The following is a 16,763-nucleotide window of genomic DNA, read 5'->3' as shown; positions in this document are numbered from 1 at the left end:
TTCTACCTCCTCGCTGAAGAATTGTGCTAAATACTGTAGCAAATCCGGGCAATTGAAAAAAATACTGGGAAGGACTTTTACTTTCTGAAACTGGATTTTCTACCTCTGACAGTTTCTAATTTGAAGTGAACTCCCCACTGTGGGTTGGATTTAGACCAAACATATTGTCTCTTTGATATCTTTCTTCCACCCTTGCCAGCTGCTTCCCCTTTCTGTTATTAATAAAGCAGACATGTTGGTATGTGAGTTCCTTTAATGTTTCTTACAAAGTCTCTTTCTGAAACACGCTCCAGTGGATTAATCATACAATAATGCATGTCCTCTGCTGGTGTGAATATTTGTGCCTTTGTTAATCTATCCTCATTGGAGCTCCATTGATTATCAAACTCAGCAGAGAGTACTTTACGATCATCTATCTCCATTAGTTTCCAGCTTGACTACCATTGATTTTTTTCTGGTCCTGTCTGCATTATGTATTATGAAGCAGTCTGTTCCTTCAGTACAAAGTCTGAATTCCCTCTATCTTCTTTTTACCTCACTGGGCTTCTGTGCCTTAGCATGTATTATTTATATAGGGGGTTATGTTTTTTTCAGGATAGATAGGAAGACTAGGATTCGAGTGACTGCATTGTAACGCTTTCTTTCTCTCAATTCACAGACAGCATATTTTATGATGAAGATGCATTTCTACAATGAGATGGCTGTCAGGGTAAATATTTCTTCAGTTGTTAACCAAATAAAACCAAATAGTTAGTTGTGCTCTGAATAGAATTCTAATTTAAAGATAAAATTGACTGGGCACATTTGATTGTAAATGTAGCCAGCGTATGGTCTCACTGTGCGATTATTTAAAATCATACACAGCATCATGGTACATCATAATAATTGTCACTTTGAATATAACAATTTACGGCCTAAAATTTCAACTGAATGAATCCTAAAATCACAACTATTGCCACTGTGCGACCTGCCCATTTGTGAAGTACATATTCACCAGTTTGATTAACTGAACTGATTTCCCAAGTTATAAATCAAAAGGGTTTGACTGATACATTAGCAGTTTTATGAGGGAGGATTGTGTTAACATGTTATATTTTACAATTCTGTACAGCTTCTTTTCTCCCAAGTGAAATTGTTAAAGATTATATTGCAAGATTACATTTTTACAAGCCCAACAAAACATCCCTGAAAATCCAAAATGAGGAAATGCTTTAACAGTTATCCCAATAAATACTCCCTTGTTAGCATAGGGTATGCCTTCATAAGAAGAAAATAACACATGTATACCAGGAAGAGGAAAATGTCTGGCTGACCTTCTGAAGTCACAGGGTTAAATGCCAAAGATCATTTCACTGCTTAACTGAAAAATATATTGCCTCAACAGGAATAACCAAAGTGTTTTTAGTGGTTGTTAAATACACTACATTTCCAAGTATGTGGACACCTGAACATCACGCCCATATGTACTTGTTTAACATCTTATTCCAAAACTATGGCCATTAATATGGAGTTGGACCCCCTGTTGTAACAGCCTCCACTCTTCTGGGAAGGCTTTCCTGTAGATTTTGGAACATAGCTGCGGTGATTCAATTCCATTCAGCCACAAGAGCATTAGTGAGGTTTGGCACTGATGTTGGCCGTCAGGCCTGGCTCACAGTTAGCTTTCCAATTCATCCCAAAGGTGCTCGATGGGGTAGAGGTCAGGGCTGTGCACAGGGCAGTCAAGTACATTTAAGCAAAATAAAAACAGCAAGGCAAAGAAATGAAAATTTAAGTAAAGCCACAGTATAGCCTACCGAGCAATTAGGAAAGTGTATATTGCATTCAAAAGGCATAACAGTGTGTTATTCAGATTTCCTGGCCATGCAAGGGTGAACACTATTAAGGAAGGTTTCTATGTAGGTAAAGATATCATTTGTAAGAGGATATCACAATGGTAATATTTATATAATCACTAATAAATAAATGTTTTTTCAAATGTCCTGTGGGGTTAACCATTAATTTGTTCATTACCTATTTGAAAATTAAGAAATTCAATTAAGAGGCTAAGTTTGTAATGTGAGACCACCTGTCAGCTCTTTTTGTAACTGATGTCACATGCACTGAAAAATAATATAATTTGATGTTTCAGTGCAGTGACATGATCAGAACGCAAGTGAATGAAAGGCTTATGTAGGCATAGGCCTATTTAATTTATCTGCCTGGCTTCTTCTGTCATTTTGGCTGCTCTGGATATGTTTGATTTTCTAGTTACAGTATTGTTATTCTTGTCTTCCATTGTAGTGGTGGACTACAGAAAATGGCAGCATGCCCCATGCAATGCACACAGCTCTTAACGGGAATTAAAAGACGTCATTTGATTGGCTATTAATTCACTCAGCTGCACCACATCCACTGATAATACATTCAGTATAACCCAGCGCTTTTTCCAGGCGCGTCACACATTTTTCACTATGCTTATTATCTCTTGTCCCGAAAATACGAACAATCACAAGCCATGCCCAATCCACCACATGCCACGCAATTGACTGCGCTGATGCGCTCTGCAGCATTGATTCTGGAAAACAAAGACCTAATGGGGCAATTACTTTTTCACGTGTGATGTGGGTGTTTGATAACTTTTTTCATTAAATTATGAAAAAAAATTTTTTTATGTGTTTTGTGTTTACTCAGGTTCCCTTTGTCTAATATTACATTTTGTCTTACGATCTAAAAACATTCAGTGCATCAAATATGTAATAGTAGAGTAAATCAGGAAATACTTTTTCACAGCACTGTATCTTGGCCAGAAAGCTATCGATATATTGTTGTCCAGTTTGCCATTATGCCTTCTACAAGTTTCTCATGCCAAAAATCAAGATAGACTGCTTACTGGCTAATGTAATTTCCTCTTGTGTGATTTCAAAGTGATAACATACCATGTTTTTGAACCTTGGTGATATTATAATACTTCTCACTCTGTACAGCATAGTGTTAGCCAAGTCATTTTACTGGTTATTCCATCTGAGCAACAAAGTGTTGCTCCCTGTACAGCTATATTTCACTTTTATATTGCTCCTCAATTTTAACATGCCCACCCTGCCATATACTGCAGCCCATAATTCCCTTACAGTAACCATGGTGCAGTCAGTACTGGTATAATGACAATCATCCATGTATTCAAATAAGCAGCTAGTTTTCTGTCACCACTGACAGGTGGGAAAAAAACAATGACTTTGTAATGATGTCAGAAACAATGTCTTCAGCAACCAACACCAAAATCCTCCAGCAGTGGGTAGCACAAGACCTTTTTTGCTTTTAGGAAAAAAAGAAAAAACTAATATCAAAATTGCAACAAAATATCTACTTCACTAGTTCTTTTAGTTAAAATACTCTTCTCTTGTGCTTGGACAATTATTTTAAATACAGAGAAACTGAATATTTCTACCTGATGTTTATTTTGAGTGAATAAACCTCATGAACCATTGTTATATTTTGTTAAAGTAGAGTAGTGTAAAAATAGATGCAGAATTCAAATAAAAATATAAATGAATACATTCCAGAAATGTCTGGTGTAGTGGAGAAAATTAATATGTTATAAATGCTTGAAAGGATTTTTAAACATATGCAGTCTATGTGAAGGACATCTCTGCCCACTGATTTCATTGACTAAGGAAAACATACAGTTGAATCCCCTGTGCCACTTATTATTCTGTACATATTTATTTATTTTTATCCTGCAATGTCTTTATCATTCTCTTTACTAAAGGTCAGTGTATTAATCCACTAATACAAACCAGTGTTTACAGGGGTCCCTAGATTTTATGTTATCTAATTGAAGAATATGCATCATCGATTTTATGTGTCTTAGAAGGTCACAATGAACCTGCCTTCTGAGTCAGCAGTTACTTTATTTAATATTATCTATTGAATGCAGATCAATTGCAATGCCCTTTTCCTTGTTATACAACAAGCTATTGTTTTAATTCCCTAATTAGCCCAAAGCACATCTGTTCCTTTTTTGGACTTTGCAGCAGTCCATTAATAGTTCAGAATGCTTCTGCATCACTTCTGCGGCCCATCCTTTAAGAAGCAGTGTGTGTTCTTTTTCCATTGCTGTTCATCAAAATGATCGGTTCACATCTCCCATGTGAATGCCACACAGCATGTGTGTATATTGCATTACATTTCATTTCATTACAAGTTTTTGGTTTGTTATGTTTGAATCTGTTCTTATTGCCACTTTTGTCCCTTTTCAGATACAACAAAGATGGAGGGGATACTATGTCCGGAAGTATATACATAATTACCATGCGAGACAGCAGTATTTGGAAGGACTGGCAAGAAAAAATGAACAAATTAGGTATGATAACTAAGAAGCAAATATATTTTGGTACAGAAAATACAATTCACAGAAAATTGATTTGTCCATCAGTATTTGTAAAGCTTTGAACCAGAATGGTAAATGTCAATATCACTGTCATTCAAGGAAACATTCATTTTGGATTCATTTTGGAGCTTGCTTGCTCTGTGGCAGCTCAGTACAGAGCAGAACGTGTACTTCCATCAGATATACCCTGTGTCATGTGGTTTAAGGAGGAAAATAATCAACTTAGAAACTTAGAGATCGATGCATTTTGGGTCCATGAAAATTAACCAAGGATTACAAAAAAGCAGAAAAACAAAAATTAAAGAAAGAAGTGCAACAATTAAAGAAATGGCAAAATGTTATTTAGTCGGCAACAAAATATGCCAACACCTACCAGATCCAATCTTAATTGAAACTGAATTCTTTTGTAGCATAAGGTTTATGCAGTGATGTTGCAATTTAAAAGATTGCACATAATCTTCTCTCTTGTAATCTGTATTTTTCTTTTATTAGTACATTTTTATAACCATCAAAGACTTTCTTGTAGGTATAAATAAAATTTAAGGTTATGTTGCAATCTCGCACTGGATCCATGCTAGTACAACTCCTGTAAATCAAAAGTGGTTGCTCAAATTAAAGAAATGTCTCTAGGCATTTTCACGAAGGCAAATTGATTAGATTAATTTACAGGCTTTGTGTGTGCAGTTGGTAGACACGTGCTAACCCCTTGCCTCCTGTTTGTAAAAACTGCTTCAGGTTGTGAGCAAGTGAGTTATGTTATGAAATTAGTCATTTGGCAAGCCCTTGCATTAATAAAACCATGTTTGGAGGACTTGATCTATCTTTTTCACACAAAAAAACCCAATGCAGTCAAAATTTCAATGTCGATAATATATTTCCCTGGAAAATATCTTAAGGGTTTGGCTAAAATTAAATGCAAATTTATTAAGTGTTTCATGCCAACCCTCCACCCCCAACTTGCTTGCTTAGGGTAGTCCATTGTGACCGATGATGACTTCTCATTTTTATTGTGGATCCGTTGAGGGCTGTATAGTCCAATGCAGTATGCACACTGTCTTCCACAGACAGGGAAAATGAAGTCCTGACCCACTGGGGCAGGTGCAGTCATGGGCATTTTTTCGTCTCTGTCTCTTTGCCAGGCAATGTTGTGCCCTTTTTCCTAGGCTAACTGCATTCCCTTGAGTCTGCGCCTGGTTGAGCGATCCACAGCTCCAGGGTTTATTCCAAACTTCTTTAGGGAGGTCTTCAGTTGGTCCTTAAGAGTGATGGCCCAGTTGTAATTGTCCGTACAGGATCATTCGCGGCAGACGATCAGCTGGCATCCAGATGGTATGACCGAGCCATCTGAATTGATGGTGAATGATGGTTGCCTTTATGCTCCTACAGTTGGTCTTCTGTAGGAGGCATCTTACATGAAAAGATTCCAGCTGTTTCAGGTGACCACTGTGTCCATGTTTCACAGCCGCAGAGAAGTGTGAAGATGCATACTGCCTTGTAGACTGCTACCTTGGTGTGGAGGTGCAGGTTGCAATTACTAAAGACTCTTTTCCTCAGTTGTCCAAACAGACCTTTTTGATCCAGTTCTGAATGTTCTGGTCAATGCTATTGTCCATTGAAAGGATGCTTCTAAGGTACTTAAATTGCAGTACAATGGCAAGTGGGAAATCTGAGATAGTGAAAACCGGAGGTTTTTGTGGGGGATCTGACACCCACTGACAGAAAATCTTAGTTTTTGCAACAGACAGCTCAATTCTGCCATATGCCTTCAGCAGCTGTAAGTGTGGCTTGTACGGCTTCTGGTGGGTGTGCCACAAGAGCACAGTCGTCCGGATACTCGGGTTCAAGTATGCGTATTAAACGGAGCTTAGTTGCAGCTTGGAACCTCATGATGTTACATCAAGCCTGAAGTCAAGGATCACCCCACTCTCGTCTTCCATGTCCTTGTGTAGGAGTGTTGTAAGGAGGAAGATGTTGAGAAAGACCAGTGCAAGTACACAGACCTGCCTCACCTCAGAGCCTACTCCAAAGGGGTCAGATTCCTGCCAACCAACTGTAACCTTAGCCATCATCACATCATGGAGCTGTTTAAAGATGTTAAGGAACTTTCTAGGGCAGCCATACTGTAGGAGACCCTTCCAAAGTAGATTACGGTGGTGATTAAGGTTCAGGGGGTTTGGAACGGTCCACAAAGGCCATGAACGGGTGTTGGTTTTGACTTTTTCCTGCAGTTGGCGTGTGGTGAAGATCATGTCCACTGTGTTTCTGTTCTTTCTGAAGCCACACTGGGATTCTGGTAGCAGGTTCTCAGTGATGGTGTTAATGAGTTGGTGGAGCATGATTTTCACCAAGACTTTGCCAGCAGCTGAGAGGAGTGATGTGCCCCTACTGTTGCCACAAATGGATCTATCCTCTTCTTTTTATAGACGATGACAATATTTGCATCCATTTATTGATGGGGGATGCAATATTGCTGCCATGTCAAGGAGTTGGACTGCTCTAGTCCAAAGATTCACGATTTCATTACATTACATTACATTACAGGCATTTGGCAGACGCTCTTATCCAGAGCGACGTACAACAAAGTGTATAACCATAACCAGGAACAAGTATGACGAAACCCCTAGAGAGAAGTACCGGTCCAAGTGCAGGGAACAACCGCATAGTTCAACTTGGACCCTGAAGGTTAAACTGATTAACACTAACAACGAAAACGGCAACAATGCAGTCTATGGAAAAAATACAAGCAGTAGTTAAGACAGTTAATGCACCTAAGTCACCTATGAAACAGCTGCCTAGTTACAACCCTAAGCTTACAGTCATTTACAGGGGGGCAGGGAGGGATGGGGAGAGGTGCAGCCTGAAGAGGTGAGTCTTCAGTTGTCTTTTGAAATGGGTCAGTGTCTCAGCTGTTCTGACCTCCACAGGGAGGTCATTCCACCATCGTGGGGCCAGAACAGACAGGAGACGTGTTCTGGAAGTGCAGGTGCGAAGAGGGGGAGGTGCTAGGCGTCCTGAGGTAGCAGAACGGAGGGATCTGGCTGGCATGTAGGGTTTGAATATCTTGTGGAGGTATGCTGGGGCTAATCCCTTGACTGCCTGGTATGCTAGGACCAATGTTTTAAATTTGATGCGAGCTATGTTTCAGCACCCCATGAGTTCAGTCTGGCCTATCCACTACTTTGCGCATGCTCATTTCAACATCTATATTGAAACAGAGTCTCCCTAAAATCTTTGTGGGGTTTTTTGTCTATCATCATGATTTTATTATTATTATTGCATTAGGTGAATATTAAAAAAAATAATTATACATTTTCTAGAACTAGATTTTCTAGTTAAATACATTTCTCTTGTGCTTGGACAATGGATTGTACTTGGGAAATTGATTTAAATACAGTTTACAGAGAAACTTTTACCTGTTTTAGTATTTTAAGCAACCTAATAGTGGTGCAGACCTCAGAGAAGGCAGGTGGGAGGTCGAGGCTCTGGATAGTGGGTAGAGTGGGCAGCCCCTCGAGGACTGAGAAGTCCTCACCCCATCTTTGGACAATCTTAGTTGTGGTCATTGATGAGGGAGGATCTATCAGTGCTTCTAAAGGGACAGAGAGAGCAGATTCTTGGAACCTGGATGGTCTTCTCAGCATAAAAATTCTGCATGTCGTATCTGTCCGCATAGGATAGTATTTTGTGTGCTTTTGAGATTCACTAGTCATTTTGTAGATGTCGCAGAGCACACTGCACCTCCCTTCTTTCTGTCTGAGGGTCTCAGAAGCTGAGTTATTGAGTGTTGCTCACACAAAAGCACAGTGGCAAGCCTGCTGTGCATGCTATTTATATGCTATTTCTCAGATACTATACACACAATGTCACAATGTTATAAATTTTATCATGACAGCAGAATTTCTTGTAACTTAAAATAATGTTCAGTGAAAGGAGGAGGAAAAAGGAAAAAGGAGGAAAGGGTTGCAGCACTCTTCAGTTTTTACCTCACCATATTTACCACTCTGTTTGGGTCATGTGAGCACCTGTGTACCTCTCCTAGCCAGCAAGAGGCTGCCTGCTTATCAGACAGCCACTTGCTTATTTAGTATTTTAGTCCATACCAAGGATTGCTTCTCATTTAAAGCATTCCTGTTGACTTATCAGTCGCTCTAAAAAAAGGTCCTAGTGCCAGGTTTTTAATTCATGTTTGTGCACTGCAATTACATTATTTTAATTGCAACATACTAAATAATTTAATCAAAAATTTTACTAATGGCTCCTGTTTAGCCAGAGTGTACTGATGACACAAGCTGCGTCTGGCCCCAAATGCGTCCTGGCAGCCTCCGTCTCGCAGGCAGGTGACGGATCTCCCTGCGTGAAAATATGTGTCATTTCATTACCTCCCGCCCGCCACGCCATCCGTCAGTGGAAGCTGACCACATTCCACTGTCCATCCCCTCCATGCTCAGTTCTCCTGTATATCTTAATGAAGTCGAGACCCAAGTTCAGCATAGTAATTCTATGGCATGGGTTTGTGCAATGTATCAATTTATCACTTGTCAAGCAGACACTTTAACTTCACCTCACTTAATAAGGACATTCTCTGGGCTGAGTAATTAGAAGTGAATGGTTTGCATATTTACTAAATGCGGAGTGTCATTGCTACCATGGCCTGTTGCCTGCATAAATTATCCCTCTATCTGCAGCAAACAGCTGGGTAATTATTACTGCCATAATCAGATAAATTCTGTCTCTAATGTTCTAATGTAGCAAATCTTTTAAGTGGAGGAAAAGCTGAGGGAAAATGTATGGAAGCATAGCTGTTAGGCTACTCTTCTCACTTTGGCACCTGCTCAAGGACAGTGAAATGGGCCCATAAGTAAAACCCTGCTCCAATTCAAGTGTGGATCTTTACAACAAGCTGAAACAGTCTTTCACCTTTTGTTTAATGTAGTTGAAAATAAAATCTATGTGTGTGTGTATATATATGTATGTATATATGTACATACAAATCATTGTTTACATTAAGTTATTTTTATTTATCCTTATGCATGTGGTTCACTTTGTGATTAAACCTGCCCTGTGCTATAATAGTATATTATAACACAATGGTAAGTGTGTTACACTCTCAAGAATAAATTGAGTCCAGTGTATATTACATTTCAGCATATTGAATTCAAAGCGAAACAGTGGCCTCTGACAGTGTAGATCTACTTTCCCTGCCACATATTGAATTGTTTAATTGAACCAATTATACTCCAGTCCAGGTCACACAGTAATTAATTATTATTGAGGTCAATTAGCTTTCTCAAGTAGCGCTGTAGGATCAGTGCCTCTGCCCTCAATCCCCCAGCCCTGCACCAAATTCCTTGGGTCTGTTATCCTGCATTTATAAAGATAAATCAGTGATTGCTGTTTAAAAATGCTTAAATATAATTTGCCAAGTCAGACTTTTTTGTGATTTTACATGAAGTTGGAAACAAATCTTAAATTTGTGCTACTTTGTTTTGATCCTCTCTTTGCTAGGGCATGCATATAGATTTGTTTTATTGTAGTACATTGAGGAACTTCCTTTTTGTACCTGTTTCTTATTGCAATCTACTACCAAGTCAATCAGTTTGCTGCAGAAATAATGCCACCCAGAAAGAGTCTACCAAGGTGGTTAGTCCCAGTGAATGGCAAAAAATGACTGATTACTGTGATGGTGTATGGCTGACTGTTTTCTAAGCATGATATAATTCAGTGGACTCAATTTGGGTAAATATTTGTCGATACAAATATTTGTCAAATAAATACTCTAAAGTCCTGATTTCCTTTAAAAGCTGAATGTTGTGTTTGGACACACAAAGGTAATTTGTTCTGCCAGTACCCATGTCTGCCACAAGACAATCAGAGCTAATTAGGTTGCTGTCTTACAGCACAAAGCCATCAACAAAGATAGAGATCCCTTCAATGGGAACAAATTTGTTGGATTTTGTCCACCACAGTGCAATTAATAATAAGTGAGAGTGAGATATAGGTTGGTAAGAGTCACAGACTAACATGCTAGACAGTAAGTATACAACCATAGAGCTGCCCCACACCACACTAGGAGTAAACTAAAGTCAACTATTTCTCAACTGCATATTTCACGTTAATAAGCAATTTTCACAGGCTGGATGGTAAAATGGAGGCCATGCTACTCTGCATAATTAATTTATTTTTTAAATTAATTCCATGAGGAGGAAAATAATTTCACCTCTGCAAAAGTAAATTGTGGTGATTTTTAAATGTCAATATACTGGGTTCAGTAACCTTATATAAAAGGTAGTATTAATATTCTCTTGCAAGGCTGTAATTGAAATCTCTGGTGAGGCTGGGTTGATAGGCAGTAGCTACCTGTTTATTGCTCCAACTTTCCCAGGAATTAGAATGTCTTTTTTTGGCATTTAAAAAAATGTTTCTGATTTCCTTAAAGTTATTACAAAATACAATTATAGTATGCTTTTAAAATGAGATTACAGATGAGCTTTTAATACATCCCATTTAAGCAGCTTGGGTAGCAGATGTCATGTAATTTCTTTCCACTGCTGATGGAATATATTCATCATCCAACAGCACACTCAGCTCGGCTGATTGTACCAAAAACAGAAGCTTAATGACAGCAATGAGAGCAAAGACATTCCATCGAGGCAGGGAAACATTTTTTGTCACCTTGGCCTTTCTGTTAGCTGCATATTGTGAAGGGAAGCACTATAACTAATCAAAAAAGATCTCCATGAATTAAAAATAATCAGACTGTCTTTTTCTTTCTTCCGGTTCTGTACTGTGCTTTTAGATAATGCAGATAGAAAATAAACATATTTAAGATGTTCCCTTACTGAACACACAGATTTAAATGTTATCTAGGCTTGCACATCTGTGCATCTGTGAGTATCAGCATTCAAAAAGGAGTGGGAGGAGAAATGAATGTTAATTGACAAACTGTGCTTGCAAAAGAAAACTAGCCATTGCTTTTTTTTTTTGAAGTTAAAGCTGTAGCAGGCAACTTTCTTAACAGTTGCAATGTTTTTAAAACATTTTTGAAAATCAGAACACCCATTGGACATGCTCGCAGATAAAAAGAGACACACCCCCCACTGCCCCTGCTTCTCCACACACTTTGTCATGAGTGGGCATCGACATTTCTAGCTATGACACCTTGGCGAGCAGGATTTAAGGATTAGAGTCTGGCATAGCTTATTTACACTAAAAATGTCAACTCCAAGAGTCCAAGTTAAAGTTACAATCTCAAAGATTTCTGTTTCGTTCTCTTTGGCGGTACCAATGGCGAAAAGCAGTAATTGCAGGTGTGTTTTTGGACCTCACTTCCCAGAGATCCAACCGGATCCAACCAGTGTCACCTGTGTGACGTCAGTCATTACTATTTACTGAATAAAAAATGGTTGTTATGAAAGTAACGTTATGTACACACTCATTCATTGTCTAACATTAGGCTAACTTAAGCTGCCTTTACACTGCCGAGCTGGGTTAAAATGCTGTAGCAGACCTGGGGTAGAATTAGTGATAATCAATTTCCACAGACGTTCTTTATCCACCTTTTGCCCGGTATGAACATCTTTACACTGCAGAGAAGAATTTGCGGTATTCGCTGCGGCTCGTACAATTATGTATCTCGTGCACACTAAACAGTCTTTCTCGTGAATGATTGTTGTGTGATATTTTTGAAACAACTGCCTTGCAAAATGTTACCACTGGTGTTTCTGGATTCGCTAGCTAAACTGTTTGAGAATAAAGCTGAGCTGGGTGTTAAATTAGCAATCAGAACAAGAATAATAAAACAAAAACAAAGGAGATTTCATCAAAAAAGGGCAAGGCTGAAGGACCATATGAGGAAGCGTAATAAAATAATAACGCTAACCATACTGCTGTAATCTTTTATTTAGTTTTCTCCGGTTTGACATTTTACACTGAAATCAGACCTGGCTCTGCTCCACCTATACCCCTGGTTAATGCTCTGTGTAAAGACGGCTTTATTCCGATCATTATAATATACTGATGAACTTGATGGCGATGTAAATAACGGTAACGTTAAGGCCAATTCAGATCAATGATTCGCAACGAGACGAAACGGGTTTAGAATGTTGCAGAGAAAATTGCAGCGGTGTGAACTGGTTAGTTGCAGAGCGTCTGAAGCCGTTGCCTGGGGTCTCAAAAGACCCACCTTGTCAAATCGCCAAGTGCAGTTAGAACGTTTACAATCAGACGTCTTGGAATTTTGCAAGTTGCATCCAGTCTCGTTGCGAATCATTGATCTGAACTGACCTTTAGTTAGCTACATTGCAACGTTGCAACAAGATAGCATTGCATTCGAGAGACGTTTTGCGAGGTCGGTACCAGTCGGTAGCATTAGCTAGCGTTTTTTCTAATTGTTAGCTGACATTAAATTGTGTTAATTACATTAGCTAGCTAGCTAACGCAACGTTACCTGATATGAGAGATGGATACTGTGCGCAACGTTGTCTAAACTAATGTTGTCTTTCTTGACATGGTCCGGTAGCTAGCGTTAGCTGTGCAAATAGCTATGTAATTTAGTAAAGTTTCATTGTCATTGAATGTAATACGAAATCTACATCAACAAATAATATGATCTCATGTTAGACAAAAACTTTTTAGGGTTCCATAACTCCCCCAACCCCCCCTTTCTCTGTTATTGTAACGCATGCAAACACCGGAAAAAACAGTACGCCGCTCACACACAAGTGAGTTGAAGAGCAAGCCTGTTGCGTTAGTTCCGCCTACCCTCTCTGGCGGACCAACCACTGATGGGTGATGGAAAACACGTCACTAACTATGCGCCGCTTGTGATTTTTTCCCGGGAATGTCGCCACAGACACCCAGTTCTTTAATCATAAATTATTATATTTATAATAATATAAATTAATATAATAATAGGCTCAATCACCATTGTGTTACCTAATTCGGCGATAGATAGTGACTTAACAGACATTTATTTTAATGAAAATCTTCGAGATTATTACTTTAACAACTAAATCTTTTTGTTGTTGCAGAGCTTACCAATAGCACAATAAACATTTCCTGAACAAGTTCAACAACTAACGAAGTGTTGGTTTATGTTCACTAGCTAGTCCAATGTTAGCTGCCTACCTGATGGTTCACAATGGCTAACATTAGCAAAATATTTTTTTTCCATCCCAGACTAACAGTTACCCGACACACCTAGCCCCAATTTGGTACTCTGCTGGACGTTTTACAGGAGGACCTTTTTGACAGCAGACGACTGCTGTCAGAAAGGTCGTGTCAAAAAGGTTGTACTGTAGAAGCCCAGCAGAGTACAGAATCAGGGCTACAATACACCCAGGGCTTTCTGACTGTACAGCCATTTTTGACTGTAGGTTACTAGCTACAGTGGCTACTTCCTGTTCCGTATTTTTCAAAGTAAGTTGACGTCACGCAATTCTAATTGTATAATAGTCCTCTAAGTCAAACAGTTATGTGGCAGAGCATGTGTTGGGGTAGCTGATGCTCTGATGCTTATTTAAGTGAGCTTGTCCAATTTTCTTTTCTTCCTTTTGGCATTGGATATTGCTGGCAATGCAGGAGCAGGTCATTACCGACTAGACCTATTCTTGGATTTAAATCACACGACCAAATGGTTGTTGCCACTATATTGATGACCTAATAATGACTGCTTACCGGTGTTGACAGCAGACGATGGCTAACAAACTTCTGAACAAAGATATGAACAAAAAATCATCATTTTTGGTGGATGTGACCAGTATAGCTTGCCTCTGGAACTTTTTACTTCCCTCCTGATTGCTGACAAATTATATGAATTTTCTTTTCATAATATTTAAGCTTTTTGCCTGATCCAGTGTTTTCCCCAAGGTTTGGAGGTCATCTGTTGCGGCATGACTGTTGTGTTGCATATGTGGGCAGCTGGGATATGGGCCTCATAAGTCTGATATAATACAGGTTAAAACCTGTACCCATAAATGGATTTCCAGATCAAATGGGGCGACATAGCTCAGGAGGTAAGTGTCCTTGAGCAAGACACCTAACCCCTAACCCCTAACTGCTCTGGCGAATGAGAGGCATCAATTGTAAAGCGATTTGGATAAAAGTGCTATATTAATGCAGTCCATTTACCATTTACCAAAGCATAATTTCTCTACGGAGAGAATAAATAGGAGTTTGTCATAACCGTCCCTGTCAACAGTTATTTAAACTGTTTAAACTGGTGTTTAAAACTTAGACGTTCATATCCGGACACATTTTTTTATTAAACGGCACTGAATTCCGATGTCACTTTCCAACTGAAATAATCATTTTTGGCAACGAGAAGCTGACACTGCTGCAAATGTTATTTATGTCAAAGCTAGCCAGGTGGTTTTTCAAGCTGGTCACAGTTGTCAATAACCAGCAAAGAAGAAAGAAAATAACTTAAGGAAACTGCTAATGAGAATACCAACTGTAACATCAACAAAGATATTTACGGCGATATATACAACTGTACAAAAGAAAAAATGTTTTTTATTAAGCTAACGGGTAACAGCAAACCGCTCACTCGTGTGAATGGTAGCTGGAAATATTGCCCTATGAATATAACCACTAACCACTTAGCCATTGGAAATTTGCTTTTTAAAATTACACAGAATTCTTTTAGATTATAAACAATGGATGAAAAGTATTGTTTTTTCATGTACACCCAAATGTCAAAATCTCATAAATTATTTTGAAGGAATTAGGAAAACGGCATTCATTTCTCCCATAAGCGGTCTATTTTTTTGATCCGGAAGTCCTGAAAATGGTAATGCAATGACGACATGGAAATGAAGGAAATGACTACATGACTTCTGAGACCCATTACACTTTGTTGAAATGTTTTTTTGCCAAAAAATTTTGCCAAACATGTTGAGCAAGCTAGCCAGAGCATGACATCTTGCTTTTGACTTCATTCAAATTAAATGCTTTCTCATTGAATGTCACAATCTGTAGGTGAAATATTATGCTCAAGAATCACAAATGTCAGACACCAAAAGATGACAGTTTGGAGTAACTGAAGTAATTATTTTATTGTGGTTTAAGTCTGGGTAATTGTCCAATGTAATCTTTAAAAAAGACTTTGGAATTCCTACCTTTATAGAATGCATGTGTTAATGCAACCACTGATAACGCAATCACGAATGTCTTGGATTTCTTTGGTCGTTCATCTCTAAAGACTGTATGTCTCCAAATACACCTTTCATAAATAGGCTAAATCCCGTTATTGACTTTTTTGTCTATTTTGTGGCAGTTCCCCACAGATGAGTTGATGTAGGGGAAACGCTGACTCGATCCACAGCCCATATTCTTACAATGGATAGGGTTTTATTAGGCTAGTACCTGCTAGTTTTTTTGCGGGCTAAGTATGTGAACCTGGGATATAACATATAAAAGATAAGATATTCCTGACTATTTGGAAAGTAATGTTGCGTTTCTGAATTATCTGGCTAGTAGAACGCTACTAAGACCTTGTTATAGATTATATATTATAGTGTTATAGGGGCGACATGGCTCAGGAGGTAAGAGCGATTGTCTGGCAGTCGGAGGGTTGCCGGTTCAAACCCCGGCCTGTGCGTGTCAAAGTGTCCTTGAGCAAGACACCTAACCCCTAACTGCTCTGGCGAATGGGAGGCATCAATTCTAAAGCGCTTTGGATAAAAGCGCTATATAAATGCAGTCCATTTACCATTTACCATTATAGATTAGCAAGCTATGTAGCTATGGCCTAACTTTTATAACAGGAATCGCTGGTGTCTGAAGTTTTGTGAGCATTGCCTAATACTATGTATAGTTTTATTAACTTATTATAAATGTTACATAGACTATTTAATGTGTTTTAATTCATACTAGCTAGCTATGTGATGGACAACTACAGTGTTACTCAGAACTAATGTTTGCTAATCCGTTGTCATATCTTAGCTTAATATGCCACCTAAAATGCAGTGAATAATTGGCAACCGACAGCACAACATATTTCCAGCATTTTCTTTTATTTACAATTATTCCCTATAACTAAAGACAGTCAATTCGCTAAGCTAAATCATAGTTACATGTACAACCGCTGGCTCTGACTGACAAAAACTAAAGTAGCGTATTAAGTCATCAATATGGTGGCCAGCTGTTTTATGACGTCACATGAAATTCATAAACTGGTGAACCTCTGTTTCTTAACACATCTAGCTATGTGTACTGTTATGTGAACTCACAAGGTCAGTATCCTTGTCAATTGGTTCACATTGTAAACCTCTTCATTTTGAAAATGAGAACTTAGGCCAAATCCCAGGTTTTTTCATGCATAATTTGAGGTCATAAACACTGTATATAATGTTGGATTTCTCTCACAGCAGCTCTTTCTATGGTTGCTACCAAT

At 38.6% G+C, this 16,763-nt stretch overlaps 1 protein-coding gene across 7 annotated transcripts in view; it reads left to right on the top strand.

Moving 5' to 3' along the window:
* The window catches only part of spata17 (spermatogenesis associated 17), a 155,226-nt gene that overhangs the window by 25,682 nt on the left and 112,781 nt on the right, over nucleotides 1-16,763 (top strand). For 6 of the 7 annotated variants that reach the window (XM_035413012.1, XM_035412969.1, XM_035412958.1 and 3 more), the window contains exons 4-5: nucleotides 659-709; nucleotides 4,239-4,342. In XM_035413012.1, the coding sequence (XP_035268903.1) occupies nucleotides 659-709; nucleotides 4,239-4,342 (155 nt within the window). The remainder of the gene's footprint in view (nucleotides 1-658; nucleotides 710-4,238; nucleotides 4,343-16,763) is intronic. The other variant, XM_035412993.1, reaches the window with a different exon arrangement.

This window comes from Anguilla anguilla, chromosome 1, assembly GCF_013347855.1.
Source record: "Anguilla anguilla isolate fAngAng1 chromosome 1, fAngAng1.pri, whole genome shotgun sequence".
In the NCBI taxonomy this organism is placed as follows: Eukaryota; Metazoa; Chordata; class Actinopteri; order Anguilliformes; family Anguillidae; genus Anguilla; species Anguilla anguilla.
Note: the sequence above shows the minus strand (reverse complement) of the source record. Positions and strands in the feature narration are given on the sequence as shown.